The sequence below is a fragment of the Vipera ursinii genome (assembly GCF_947247035.1).
Source record: "Vipera ursinii genome assembly, chromosome: Z".
In the NCBI taxonomy this organism is placed as follows: domain Eukaryota; kingdom Metazoa; phylum Chordata; class Lepidosauria; order Squamata; family Viperidae; genus Vipera; species Vipera ursinii.
In genome coordinates this window covers 50,264,430-50,280,020 of record NC_139517.1, presented here as the reverse complement: position 1 = coordinate 50,280,020, position 15,591 = coordinate 50,264,430, and the positions used below count along the sequence as shown (strand labels likewise).

The window sequence follows — 15,591 nt, the reverse complement described above, 5'->3', positions numbered from 1 at the left end:
GTACTCATTTCTGTTTCCTAGCCAAGGGAGCAAGCATTGTTTGAAGATATTTCCATGGTCATGTGGCTGGCATGAGATAGCTAGAATAGTATTACCTTCCCACCAAAGTGATACCTATTTATCTACTAACATTTGCAAGCTGTTATATTGCAGCAGCTAGGGCAAGTAACGGGAGCTCACCCTGTCATATGTCTTTGGGTCTTGAATTCAGTCTATCAGTTTTCTAGCTAACAAGCTCAATGTCTTTAAGCGCGCTGAGCCATTGTGCCCCCTTAAATATACTAGTGGAATACAAATCCTTATACCGTAGTTTCTGGCATATAAGACGACTTTTTAACCCATGAAAATCTTCTCAAAAGTCAGGGGTCATCTTATACGCTGGGTGCTGAAACTTTAGGGACAGGGCTGGCTGGAAAACCTGGAGCGGATCTTCCATTTAGTCTCCGCAGGGAAAGCGGGACCAATTGGAGTAGAAGCTGCAGTCTGTGATTTTTTACAGGCTGGGGTCTGGGCGTCTTTCCTTCTAAAGTTGAAGAGCAGCTGTAGGCAGGTGGGGAATGCAAGAGCAACTTGAAAGGCAGGTGGGGAATGCCGTAGCCAGAGCAGCTGCTTAGCTCTAAGGACACATTTGACTGAGGAACTGGGCAGACTGGCTGGAAAACCTGGAGCGGATCTCCCATTTGGTCTTTTTTTTTTAATCCCATTTATATCCCGCCCTTCTCCGAAGACTCAGGGTGGCTTACAATTTAAAGCACAAATCAATGTGCTTAGCAATAGCCTTCATTCTATGTATATGCCTGCTTATTAGAGCTTTCCCCCCCACACACAAGCAGCATTATTACAAAGTCAGCTTATTGCTCCTAACAATCTGAGTCCTCATTTTACCTACCTCGGAAGGACGGAAGGCTGACTCAACCTTGAGCCTGGTGGGATGAGAACCTGCACTAATTGCAGGCAGCTGGTGTTACTTAAGGCTCTGCGCAGGGAAAGCTTTAGAGTGAATTAGGAAAAGTGAAAAAGTGAATTAGGAAAATAGGAAACGGTTGCTGGAATTGGGTATGTGTAGTTTAACGAAGAGAAGGGTGAGGGGTGACATGATAGCAGTGATCCAATATCTCAGGGGCTGCCACAAAGAAGAGGGAGCCAAGCTATTCTCCAAAGCACCTGAAAGCAAGACAAGAAGCAATGGATGGAAACTAGTCAAGGAGAGAAGCAACCTAGAACTAAGGAGAAACTTCCTGACAGTTAGAACAATTAACCAGTGGAACAACCTGCCTCCAGAAGTGGTGAATGCTCCAACACTGGAAGTTTTTAAGAGACTGGACAGCCATTTGTCTGAAATGGTATAGGGTTTCCTGCCTTAGCAGGGGGTTGGACTAGATGACCTCCAAGGTCCCTTCCTCCTCCTCCTCCTCCTCCTTATTATTATTATTATTATTATTATTATTATTATTATTATTATTATTATGTTTAATCTACTTGCACTGTTTTATGTTTACATGTTTGATGACAAACAGCCTTATGTTTATAAGTGACAGTTTTCCTACTAAGTACCTGCATGTCATAAGCATTTGAATTAAAATTACCATATTAAAATCAAATCTGATGTTTTTAAATTTTTATTTGGTGTACGTTGGAGGAGGGGTAGTCTTATACAGCGAGTATAGCCCAAACCCTATAATTTAACAGGAAATGTAGGGGATCGTCTTATACGCCCAGTCATCTTATATGCCGGAAAATACGGTAATATTTAATTAAATTAGAATTAGAATTAACAAATTATTTGTTTAATAAACACTTTATTCCTATGATGAAGAAAAATGTTAAGAGGAATAATAACTTGAAGTAAGGCAAAAATTTATATGATTTGAACAGAAAACATACAGTCCTTAAGTTATGATGGCAACTGAGACTCAGAACTCTTGTCGCTAAGCAACACACCTACAGTAAATTTTGGTGTCACTATGTGGATGATGACATTTGTCATCATCAAAAGAAATGTATTAAAAGACTTTCATGTGCTACTGAACTCCACTTCCCCAGACATAAAATTCTCAATGGAGGAAGAAATGGTTAGACAATTACCATTTTACATGTCCTCATCAACAGGCAAGAAGATAGAAACCACAGTTTATCGCAAGGGCACTAACACTCCACACATTCTTAGTTTCAATAGTAACCATACACTGTGACACAAAAAGAGATGCATCAGAACACTGTATGGCAAAATAAGAACTCACTATAGTACCCCTCAAGCTAAACTGGAGAGAAGGTAACTATATGAACAATTCAGGCATAATGGGTATCCATAAGCATTTATTACAAGAAGCCTGTGCAAAAAGCAAAGGAGAAAAGAAAGAAGGTAAAAGTCCAAATATGGCACACCCTGCCATACATCAAAAACATTTCAGAAGCAGTAGAATGCAGCTGCCGAGATCTGCAAGTGGGTATCACACACTGCCCAAAGGCTGAGGAGGACAAATTATGCACTGTAAGATCACTTGGAGATACCTCCAATATAATCTATTGAATCCCCTGCATGGATTGCCCCTATGACTGTGTAGGACAAACCGGGAGGAAGTTAACCTCCAGATTGCAAGAACACAAGTAAATGGTCAGACAAGGCGACCAGAACTCATTGGTAGCCTCACATTGCAATGAACAAGGACACACATTTAATTTTGCAACAACTAAGATCATTGTCCATGCCAATACAAAGATAGCTAGGAAAATGACTGAAGCCTGGGAAACGGACCCCTTGTCAGTTAACAGGAGTGCTGAACTACCACCAGTCTATCAAATGCTTAGGAGCTGAGGGCTTCGCAGCCCAAGGAAACGACAGCCAATCGCCAGCCATCAATACACCAATCAGTTGATAGGAAGGTACCATATACAGTAAACACAACTCACAGAATAGTCCAAAGCACCTATTCCAGTAGAGAAATTCCCTGAAGATGGGCTCCATGACTGGACAAATAAATCCCTGGTTCCAGTAACAGATCCAAATTCAATTTCACGTCACACACATATGTGTACATTTATATTCACTTACATTTTAGATTCTGTATTGCTGTACCGTGTTTCCCCCAAAATAAGACCGGGTCTTATATTTATTTTTCCTCCCAAAGACCCATTAGGGCTTGTTTTCAGGTGATGTCTTATTTTTCATGTACAGGAGGTGGCGAGTACATGGGGGCTGTCCAGCAGCAAACGCAGCCCGCCAGCTCCTTAGCTGGTGCACTCTGGGGTTGCACAACCCACGCAGCACAGGTGAGTGCTGCAACTGCTGGACCTGCTCTCCAAGCAACAGGCAGAGACACGAGGGGGAGGGGGGAGGCATGCAATCTGGCCCACTGGACACACTGCGTGGCCACCTCCCACTCCATCCCAATGTCTACCTTTGCTTGCCCACAGCCATGTCAGCATAGATAGCCGCACAGTGCATCCGGTGGGCCAGATTGCATGCCTTCCCCCATGTCACTACATTTGCCTATTGCATGCCTTGCTACAAAGCAACGCAGGTGGCAGGGCGGGGGTGGCCTGGCTGCAGGCACCCACTCGCTCACTCACCTTCCTCCACCTGCCAGACACATGCCAAAGCCGTGCAGGGCAGGGGAGGCATGCGCCGCCCAATCCTTGGGCTAACCCCACCTGTCCAAGCTGCTCTCCTCCCCTGAAGGGTGCGATCTGCTACCTCCCAAGGGTCTGCCCTGGGAGACCCATGGGGCAAGGAGGTAGCTGGCCAAGCCCACCCCTTAGCAACTTCACTGACACTGTGCTCTGAAGCCATCCCCACATCTGGCTTCCCTGGTACCCTGTCCTCCACCTTATCCTCATAGCCCATCCCCAATAATCAGAAGAAAATGGCAACAGTGGTGGCAACTTCTGAAATTGATCCAGAAAAAAATGGACAGCTGAGGAGGCACTTTCTTCCCTTTCAACCCCTTCTGCAGTCACCAAAAGAGCCAAGCAGCAATTGCTCAAAGAGAAAAGAAGGCAAGGGGAGGTGAAGAAATCTTCCTCTGGTTGCTTCTTATAGGAACCTTCTGGTTGCAAAAGTCACAGTGAGGATTTGCAAATCCCGGGCTGGCTTCCAAAGGTACAGGGCTGGCTGCTGGCTGGAGCTGAGGCACCTTTGCGAAGGGTCCCACCCCCTCCCCCAGAGACCCTTGGATCCCCCCAGTCCTCCCCAGTTCCCCACCGGCACCCCCCGACACAAGTGATATTGAGTTAGCCACGCCCACTGTCCTCCCCACAACCACAATACTAAATGCATCCATCTACCTGATGATCTTAACTGGGGTTATTTAGGTAGTAGGGCTTATATTACGAGCATCCTGAAAAATTATGCTAAGGCTTATTTTCCAATTGGGACTTATTTTTGGTAATAAAGTTATTTTATTTCATTTTTTTCAACTTGAAATAAGAAATAAGAATTATTGAACATTGTTTCAAACTATGGCAGTTAAAATTATATCCCTTTCATTATTTTTCAATTTCAAACTTTCCCAGTTGAAACTCTAGATAAAATATTAATGATATGGCAAAGAAAAATTGAAAAATTATGTTTCAATAAAAAATAAAAAATTGGCAGAAATATTAAAATTATACTATATGGAAATCCATTTCTAAAATTACTATATACTACCAAGCAGCACATTCGAGCATATTATTAAATTTGTATTAAAACTGCAATAAAATTCATGTAGTGGTTGCAGGTAGAAAATTTTAAAAACCTAGATAGATCCACAGGGAAATTATTTTTTCTTCCAAAAGATTTTATAAAAATAGCTAATATCTTCACATGGCAAGATCTCAGTTATTATAGAGTAAGAGTGTTTCCCAACCCTCACCATTTTAAGATGTCTGGATTTCAACTCTCAGAATTCTGGGGTATTCTGGGAACTGAGGTCCATACATCTTAAAATGACAAAAGCTGAGAAACACTGGAGTGTTTCTTATTCTACAAGAATAAGAAACTATGTAATAAATGAGAGACTGAGTTACATATATATATACTGTCATCTGTCTTGGCTATCATGTTTCTAACTTAAATTCTTTTTGAATAAGAAATACAATATATAAAAGAGTCACATCTCATTGCCAACTACTTTGGAGAAATTAATAATTATTCATTCTTCCCAACCAATAGGAACAATATGAAAATGTATAGAATATTATTCAAATTAGAATAAGGCAACACACACCTCATGCTTTGTAAGTTTAAAAGAAGATTCTCTTTTAAAAGAGGTTAAGATTTAAAAGTATGAGACATAGATTTACAAAAATGAAAACATGACATGAAGAGGCAAATGCTGGCATTTAACTCTGGTTATAAATTGCTCATAATTAGTTATCAAAATGTTTGAAGGGCTGCAATCAGAAAGGACCATTTTATCATATGTGATGGATTTACAAAAATGACACCTTTCTTGGAATAAAATATTCAAAAAAGCCAAAATACTAACTAAACCAACAATTGATTCTAATAATGATCTCTATAAATCAATCCATTAAACTAAATGTCAGCAAGAGGCAGTACCAACTAGAAGAGACTACAACAGCAGTCTATTATTTTACTCCAAACCATGCAATACTGTCTGGTTATTCTTATTCTATTATCATCTGTATTTATCAGTCAGGTTCTGATACTTCTACTGTATAGAGGGCTAAAAAATTTAGTAAGTTGTAATTATATCTCTACAATATATATGGCTAACGCAAATAGTGTCCTGTATTATAAGTATCTAGGCCACGGGTCGGCAACCCCCGGAGCCGCATGCGGCTCTTTGAGCCGTCTCCTGCGGCTCCCAGCCGCTTGGTGCGCGCGCACCTCTTTGAACGGGCAGTGGTGCGCGCGCACCTCTCCAAATGGAGAGTGGCACTGCCCGTTTGGAGGTGCGCGCGCACCTCCCCAAACCTTTGGAGGTGCGCGCATACCTCCGCGTGAACGGGCAGAGATGCCGCTCTTTGAGGAAGCTGTAGCGGCCCGTCTCCGAAGCTGCCGCTTTCGGCAGCTTCGGAGACGGGCCGCTACAGCTTGCTCAAAGAGCAGCGCCCCTTCCCATTCGGAGAGGTGCACGCGCACCTCTCCGAACGACCGGAGGTGCGTGCGCACCTCCCCAAACCTTTGGAGAGGTGCGCACGTACCTCCGCGCGAATGGGCAGGGGCGCCGCTCTTTGAGGAAGCTGTAGCGGCCCGTCCGCAAAGCTACCGAAAGCGGCAGCTTCGGAGACGGGCCGCTACAGCTTCCTCAAAGAGCAGCGCCCCTTCCCATTCGGAGAGGTGCACGCGCACCTCTCCGAACAACCGGAGGTGCGCGCGCACCTCCCCAAACCTTTGGAGAGGTGCGCGCGTACCTCCGCGCGAACGGGCAGGGGTGCCGCTCTTTGAGGAAGCTGTAGCGGCCCGTCTGCAAAGCTGCCGAAAGCAGCAGCATCGGAGACGGGCCGCTACAGTTTCCTCAAAGAGCGGCACCTCTGCCCGTTCGCGCGGAGGTACGCGCGCACCTCTCCAAAGGTTTGGGGAGGTGCGCGCGCACCTCCGGTCGTTCGAAGAGGTGCGCGCGCACCTCTCCGAATGGGCAGGGGCGCTGCTCTTTGAGGAAGCTGCCGCGGCCCGTCTGCAAAGCTGCTAAAAGTGGCAGCTTTGCAGACGGGCCGTCGCCGTCGGGCAACCGGAAACCGGTTCCATTACTTAATATATTCCAATTAGTAGAAACTATAGGTTTAGCCTACTGCACAATAAATGTAATAAATTCTTTCCCAATGAAAAATAAACGTAGTAAAAAATGTTGTTTATATTTTATTTGATTCTATACGGTCTGGAATTCTATTCACTTACCAATTTCCACTCCAAGCCCGCCCATTCCACTTAGGAATACATGAGACTGAGCCATCTTGTGCATTGCTGTATCTCCAAGAACATATCTCTGCCGACTACATGCAAGTATTAAAAGAAAATCAAAAGTAATTATAATCAACAGCATAAAGTAGTGCAATTTGCAAAACCTTTCACTTTTGACAAACTTCACAGATGAGGAAAAAATAATTTGATCTCAAGAAATACCTTTTTACAATTTTTGGATTTTGGATATTATGTAATTTATCCATGAAATTAATATATCATCCTATAATAATTTCAAATGAATTTAATCATAACCCAGCAAAGTGCTGCAACTGCCAAAAAAGCCAATCCAGTCCTGGGATGCATCAATAGAAGAAAAATATCAAGATCAGAAATGATAATACTGAGACCACCCTTGGAATACTGTGTCATGATATAAAAAAAATGTTTGAGATCCTAGAAAATGTGCACAGAACAGCAACAAAGATAATGAAGAGCTTGGAGAGTAAATATGAATGGTTGAGGGAACTAGGTATGTCTAGCCTATTGAAGAGAAGGATTATGGAGGACATGATAATTATCTTCTAGTAATTGTCTTGAGGGGCTGTCACAGAGAAGAAAGAAATGACCTATTCTCCAAAGCCTCTGCGGGCAAGACAAGAAGTAATGGAGATCATTAAAGAGAGATCCAACCTAGAAGTAAGGAGAAATTTTCTGACAGTGAGAACAGTTAATCAATGGAATAGCTTGCCTCCCAGAGTTCTGGGAACTCCATCGCTGGAGGTTTCACTGGGATGGTGTGAGGCTGCCTTGAGCAGAGGGTTGATCAGGTCCCTTCCAGCCCTATGGTTCTATGTCCTATAACAGTGATGGCAAACCTTTTAGAGACCAAATGCCCAAACTGCAACCCCAAACCCACTTATTTATTGTTGGGTGCTGTGGGGACATGGCCCACTGGGTGGGCGTGGCTGTGGTGGTCATGGCAGACTGGGTGGGTGTGGCCAAGGTGGGTGTGGTCACCTTGATGTTGCTCATGGGGAGGGATGCCTGTGGGGGCCAGGCAGGGTTGGGGGAGATCCAGGAGGTCTCTGGCAGGAGCAGCAGGGGCAGGAGGCTCGTCCTGCAGGGTGAGGCAAGGGCAGGGGTGCCACTGTCGCGGGGCAAGGCGAGGCAGGGGCAGCTGCTGCCTGACACCAACGGCCCCTGCACACAGAGGCCAGAGAGCATATGGGGGCCGACGGTGTCCGTCAGCAGCCACAGCCTGCCGGCTCCTCGACCGGCACACTCTGGGGCTCTGTAGCCCACCGCCATCAGTTCAGACAAGCCACCTCTGAGCTGAACAGATGGCCGACAGCTGAGGAAGCAATGCAGTGGGTTGTGCCTGGGAAAAGGACAGCATGTGAGGCCAGGAGGGATGGGATGGGGGGATGGAAACCAGCCGTGCCAGGATGCATCTGGCCATGTGGGATCTCGGACGGCTGGTTGAAGAGGGACAGCTGCCATCTCCATGGCATGGCACATGTGCCCACAAAGAGGGCTCTGAGTGCCGCCTCTGGCACACATGCCATGGGTTTGCCACCACTGTCCTATAACCTGCAAGATGCTCAAGTTTCATTAACAATTTAAGCACTTTCTTCATTTCAGTCAAAATAGCTATGACCTACAAATAGTGGGATTCCTTGGTTGTATATCTCTGATTTTGAGCCTATGAAAGAAACATGGCAATGCTCAAATGTAAAAGTCAATAAAACTAATTTAGTTTGGAATAAGACAGCACATACATGATCACTATCTCCTAAATATGTCAACACATCCCAGAAAATTAGAAATTCTATGCAGAAAATGGATTATTAAAATTGAGAAAAGAGAAGTGTAAAACAATTTCTTGGCAGTTTTAAGAACATTTCAAGGAAATAACATTCTTTAAACTGAATTTAAAGTACATGTTAATAAAATAAAGTTTATGATAGAAACAGTCCTACCATTATATTTAAATTCATTGTTTAATCAAGGAATCTTACTTCACATTTAAAAATATTATCTATAGTTTATTAAAGTAAATTAAACTTTTGTTAAAATGCTTACCTATACAAAGCATCATCAATCTCCATTGAATCTGCTGCCATTACCAAATACTTGCTTGGACTGGAAACAAAAAGACAAATAAATATTTTGCCAACAGATGACCTCTTGCAATTTATGCCATTTCCTCAACTGAGCAAATATATGAAAATGTATGAATTAAAATAATTCACTGCTGAAACAAAAAGTTAAAGTAACAGTTAAGGTTCTGAATGCAACTCTCTAAATATGGGAGTAGGGACTAAAATTTCCTTTTAAACATGCAATATGTGTGTAGCAGATTATGAAGCAATCATATAAGCTTTGAGGAAAACAAGGCTGCTTTATAAATTCAAAGAGAGATGTTCTTTGATTGTTTTCCCTTTTGAATTTCTGGAAAAAGTACAGGGTACATACATCATTTCTTCTTTTCTATAATTCCTGATTCTGAGTAGCAATTCCAATTAATCAAATTCTCCTTTATCAAAATACCTTCATTTACTCCAAGATGAATGGCTATGATATAGCTATACAAGAATATATTTGTATTTCCGAGACTTGTTAGAAACCAAGCCATGTAAGCAGCGGATAAGCAAGCGAAGTTTCATTTGTGCATACACAGAATCTAGGTTGCATGCAAAACTATCCCCCCACCTCAGCCCACAGTCTATGGAAAAATTGTCTTTCATGAAATTGGTCCCTCGTGCCAGAAAGGTTGGGGACGGCTGGCTTAGACTACTCCAAGAAATGGAGAAATCTGGTAGAAAACAACTTCCTGGTGATGGCAGTCAGCACAGCAATTATAAGAGATCCAAAAATAAACCAGTTGATAATTGAGGAAGTAGCAAATAGCTTGCAGTTCCTGGAGAAAAAAGGGACACATTGGAATAGAGAAGGATAACAGAGCCAGAAGAAAACCTTAACTAGCCTGAAACAGCAAAATTTTAGTAAAATCATGAACTGTATAAGGAAACTGGCAGAGAGAAACGGGAAGAAGCAGAAACCTGCAGCCACCAGCCGAGGCCCCAATGTCTTGCAGTCGAGAAGAAGGAGACGAGTGGAAAATGACTTTCATTTGCCCCCTTGAGGGCTTCCAATTCCGAGTTCTCCCCTTCAATCTGCAAGGTGCCCTGCTGTATTCATGCAGCTGATAAACGAAGTACTGCATGAGTACCTATATAAAGAGGTCTCAATTTATTTGGATATCATTTAGATTTATACTGAAACCATGGTGGAACATGTGAAACTGGTCAGGGCTATGCACAAGAAACTCAGGACCACCTAGCTATATGCTAAACTGTCCCAATGCGAGTTCTACCAAAGCAAAATTGACTATCTGGGAGCATATTTCCCATGAATGGAAATGGATCCCAAAAAAGTGCGGACAGTTTTGTAGTGAGCTCCTCCACGCACCCACCATCCTTTCAGTTCATCTCATCATTTGCCCAAATAGCCCTGCCCATCACCAACCTGCTGAATATGAAAGGTGAGGGTAAGCCTAAGCCTAGCCAACCTCTGAAATGGATGATGGAATGCCAAGCAGCATTCGAGAAACCCACGTGCTTGTTCACAGCAGAGCCGGTCCTAAAACACCCTGACCGAAATGCTCCTTTTGTCATCCAAGTGGACATTAGTGATGTGGCAGTAGGGGGCCGTGTTGCTGCAAAAAAATGACCAGGGAGCCATGTAGCCATGCGCTTACACCTCCGAAAAGCTGAGACTGAACACAGGTGGGCAATTTGGGAAAAGGAGGCATATGCACTCCTAACTTAGAGGCATTTCTTAGAAGGCAGCAAAGCTCCTTTTGAACTATGGATAGACCACAAAAACCTGGAAGCCCTGAAATAAACTGTTGGGCTTAGTACTTCAACCATTTCAATTTCACCCTGCAGGGGAAGAATTTCCAAGCAGATGGTCTGTCCAGACTACCGCTATATAATAGCTCCAAGCCAGAAATTATTAGACCAGTTATCCCGTCCTGGCACCTGGCAGCTATGGTCACCACCATAGCGCAAAGGGAACTCAAAAGCCAAATGGCAGAAGACTTAAATGTGTTAAAAGCAGCACTAGAAAAAGAAAAATAGTTTCAAGCCCATAAAAACGAATGTATGATGCAAGATGAAGTAGCCTGGGTACAAGCCAAAGTATATGTCTCAGACAGCTAACAAATAACGGTCTTACAAAAAAGTCATGATTTGAAACTACATACTTAGCTAAATCCCTACCCTTGGTTAAACATTGATTTTGATGGTGCTCATTATAGAAGGACATAGAAAATTATGTGGCTAGTTGTCCCACCTATGTGTCTGCAAAAAGACATCAGAAGACACTAGGGCTCCTCCAGCCAATGGCAGAGCCCAAAATGCCATGGAAAGAGCCTTTATAGTAGAACTACCTAAAAGTTCAAAAAACACTGTAAGCTGGCTGATAACTGACCTATTCTCTAAACAGATGCACTTTGTACCATGCCAAAAAATCTCTCCACTTGTACCTTAGCTAAATTGTTCATGAAACATACATATAGACTGGGTCCAAAATATGTTGGCCCTTTCCCCCGTAACTACTGAACTCGAATTGCCAAAAACCCTCAGACTTATTCATCTGGAGTTTCAATTCAGCCTCCTGAATCCAGCAGTCACTTACTTCTGCTCTATGACCAGCAACAAAATCCACCTCCTGATCCCATCATGATTGAGCAGCATTTTGGATTTATACACATACCAAGGGAAAACCCAATACCTAGTGGTGTGGAAGGACTTCCCACCTTCCAAAACCAAATGGGTAGATTCAAAACACATCAAGGCTTCTAGATTACTTAGAAGGTTCCACTAACAATACCCAGAGAAACCTCATTGAACATTAAGTAACTATGCATTCATATTTGTCTTTCCCCCTTCCCTTTTATGTCTCCTTTTCAGGATTAACGCCTCTGAAAATGGGAACAGTATGTCAATTCTGCCATCTTCAGCTTTATGCCTAGTTAATAGCCTGCTATCAACCGTTAGGGGAAAGGGGAAGAAAGCAAATGGGCAATAAACATATATGAGGTAGAGATGGGAAATAGGGAGGGGGGGATAACAGTTTGACAGAGCCAGAAGCACATGAAATCAGCCTGTGCTAGTCTTCAAGGCCATGTAACTTGGAAAAGAATGAGGATTGCTCCAAACATCCCAGTGGTTCTCAAAACACCTACGTGGCTTGCCATTGGCCAAAGACAAACTGGCCAAGGGGGGAGGGCTGGGGTGAAGGGGAAAAATTTGTAACCTTTTGCATGGGAATTTTAGCTCTAGCCAGCTTTTACTCCAACCAGCATCTTTTAGTAAAAGAACAAAACACTTCAACCAAATGGAGTTGAGGGTCTTTCTTTCCTAAGGGCCTAGCTGGGGCAGGTCTGACAGATACTTTTTACAGCAGTAAAAGTATTGAAGGTATCATCTGTCCTTTCCATTTCTTCATTTGACTACAGGCAGTATGCAAGTACAGTTGGAGCTTAATGTACAATATTTGAAATATACCTTCCAAAAACATCCAGTGAATTATATCCCTCTTTCAGAAATGAGATGCCCGGGCAAGCCATGATTTGAGAAAACATGTTATATAAACAGATTATAAATTTGAGGAGTAAATGGGAGGCCACGATAATGAATGAAACAAATCATCTTAGAAAAAAAATAGAGGTAGGTCATTAATTATATCCATAAATCTCCAAGCCCTTGTAGATATGTTTATATGTTTACTCAGAGCCTAAATCAGGGAAGAGTAGTATCTTACCATAGTACTATGACTGCAGCCAACAACAACACATCAGAGATTTATTTTCTCCATTCAAAGCCACAACCTAATAAGGGATATATTGATACCTTATATTTGATTCAGGTTCTATGGCACAAACAACAGACTTGTGAGTCTCTGACGTCCACAAATTACATCTGATTGATTTTCTAGCAATCCAATCTAAAATTTATATTCTGGATACTTAGTTTGTTTTTATATCAATGTGCTAGCAATAAATAATATAATATTTGTGCAGGAATAGCGTACAAAGAAGATAGCAATGGGACAAAGAACAAACATTCATAAATAGGTATTCCTCCATTATTTGCTGATAACTCTTGACTGAAATATTATTCAAGCTTTTATAAAGTTAGAGGAATTGAAAAATGGGTTTTATATCCTTATCATCAATCCCTAAAAATTAATATCACAAATTAATACCACTTATATGGATTTAAGGAGACCATTCTGTATCTATTAACATTAACCTACTTTAATTGCATTACATATTTTTGTTAACTCTCTTTACCCACTATTGCAGTCTAATTACTCCATTCAATGCTACACTGCTTCAACTATCACATCCAGAAGCCAAAAACAAATAGACAATTTGCTATAAATATTTTCATTTTAATGCTTTTTAGATAAGCCCATTCTGTAATCCTATGTTGCTAAAATTCTCCATTGAGCAACTTGGTTTAACTAAAAGACACCAACACTTTCAAAGATGAGATGAATGAAGTCTCCTTTTAACCTAGGTTGTTTTCTTTTGTCCCCCTCCCCACTTAGTTATCTCGTCATCTCTACCATTCCTTGTTTCTTTTTTTTACTGTCTTGTCCTTCATGTTTTAAATAATTTGTTGGGACTTGGTGGTACCCAAATTCAATATTATAATAATAAATGTTAGATTAGATACTAGAAAGTTCGTGGTACTAAGTATGACTGATAATCTTCGGGAATACAGAAAAATAAAATAGATTCATAAATCTTCACAGAATTGATCTGAATAGGCTTAATCGAATGATCTCTTTCCACTGGAAGAATGGCATCACTCTGTAATATGGATTTTCCTTTCATAACCACGTGCTATGTTTCAGTCTGAACCATGACTCTAGCGAAAATCTGGAGTGCACGTGGGGTCAAAGCTGGAAGGGAATGACAGTTAAGGTCAGCGCTGCGGCGCACGCGCTAATCCATTCATGCTCTGCCGATTACTGTCCAATATTCCCATATCTCGATGGAGTGCTTCTCTGCCTGAGCATCGTTATGGGCGGCACAAAGCACTGGGGCATTTCTTTCCTTTTCCTTCCCTTCGGCCGAATATCAGACTGCAAGCTCCTTGGGGGGAAAGGCCACGCAAGGCCTCAAATCCTGCGCCCCCTCATATCTCTAGCAGAATTCCCCATCAGATCTCGCGCACGCACAAACGTAGCCTGCACCCTTCATCCCATGGGAGACACGGGGAAGGCGAGATGCGAGTTTCTGCGCGTTATTTGAAGCCAGCAGCCGTCAACTAAGGCCCCGAGAGCCGTCTGGCGGCCGGGCCTCTCTGGACTGCCTCACCCGAGACCACGACGCAAAAGCGGCGACAGCTTCTTCCGCCTCTCATTGTCCTCACCCGTTGTGGCCGCCCGCCTCGGCTTCCAAATGCCTCTTCCTCTTCACCGTGGTTGCTTCGAAAGAATGGCGACCACGCAGGCAAACTGGCAGACACCTCAAAAAAGTGAAAAAACAGGAATTAGCCTCACAGAGCCGGCAGAGGCGGGGAGAAACAGCGGCCCTCCTTTGCCCCGGATGGAGGTGGCCGAGCCCGTCATATCACGCCGGCCAATCCTACTCCAGAGCGGGAACCCTCTTCCCTCCTCTAGCGAGCGCCCCCGGTAGCCAAGATGCGTCAATGTCGCACACCCTCGCCACCTCCAATCAGGTAGCAGGGTCGCTTTTCAATCATTTCTATTATATTTCGATCTAGACTAGAGAGAAAAGTGAAGGTGCTGTAGCAGTTCCAACCTATTCCTTTTGGAAACATTCATAATACTACAGCGTTTCAGTTGCACTCGCTCAGCAACTCTTCCGACAATCTAAAATAGAAAGTGGTTACTAGTTCGAGTTTTTTTCCTCTAAGCGAAATTTGGAAACATGCTCTGAATGTAGACTTAAAATTTATAGCATTGATCTAAATTATATATAAATATGATTCTTTATTAAGCTGCCCCAAGACACTTCCCTACAGGGGGTTACTTTTTGGTGCAGTGCTTAATAATATGGGGTAAACCTCGTTAGCAGTAAATAAAGAGTCGTGCAAAAGCCTCTCTCCCCGAAATCTTAATAAACATTTTTTCCTGGTCTGGTAGGTTTTTGTGCTTTTATGCTATATATAAAGCATGGTATGGGTGAGCATAATTTGTCCTACAATATGGGGCTCTGAGTCCTGAAAACTGTACCCTGTGTTCTAGATAATAGCATTTAAAAGAATCCAAGCAAACCTTTCCATACTTTTAAAGCCTTTTACATTATCACCTCTATCACTTTAAATGCAGTCTTATATTTGGTAATTTGATTTGTAAGAGCCTACACACAATCAGATATTGTTACCAAAATTTAATGAGATTTTAAACAGTTCACTAAGTTAGAATACAAACTGTTTTGCACAGACAAATTACTAAAATACTCTAGTAGAATAAAGCAAGTTAAAATGAGCATACTCCTATTATTATACCATTTAAAATATATTAAAATAGGTTTAAAACATAATTTAATTGTATTGGAAACATTAGTTTTGTATTAGATACAGTTTAATAATAATACATACATATATATCAGTGAGAGACAAACATTGGCACTTAGAGACACACAGTAACACGTTTTCACTACAGTATAAGGAAAACACTATTGTTCTTAGTAGATT

At 42.4% G+C, this 15,591-nt stretch overlaps 1 protein-coding gene across 1 annotated transcript in view; it reads right to left on the bottom strand.

Moving 5' to 3' along the window:
- Positions 1 to 14,454, bottom strand: part of UBA6 (ubiquitin like modifier activating enzyme 6) — a 106,989-nt gene extending 92,535 nt beyond the window's left edge. The window contains exons 1-3 of the mRNA XM_083377075.1: positions 14,302 to 14,454; positions 8,933 to 8,992; positions 6,845 to 6,939 (exon numbers count right to left, since the gene is read on the bottom strand). Of these exons, the coding sequence (XP_083233201.1) occupies positions 6,845 to 6,939; positions 8,933 to 8,973 (136 nt within the window). The 5' untranslated portion in view covers positions 8,974 to 8,992; positions 14,302 to 14,454. The remainder of the gene's footprint in view (positions 1 to 6,844; positions 6,940 to 8,932; positions 8,993 to 14,301) is intronic.
- Between the last annotated feature and the right edge of the window lie 1,137 nt (positions 14,455 to 15,591).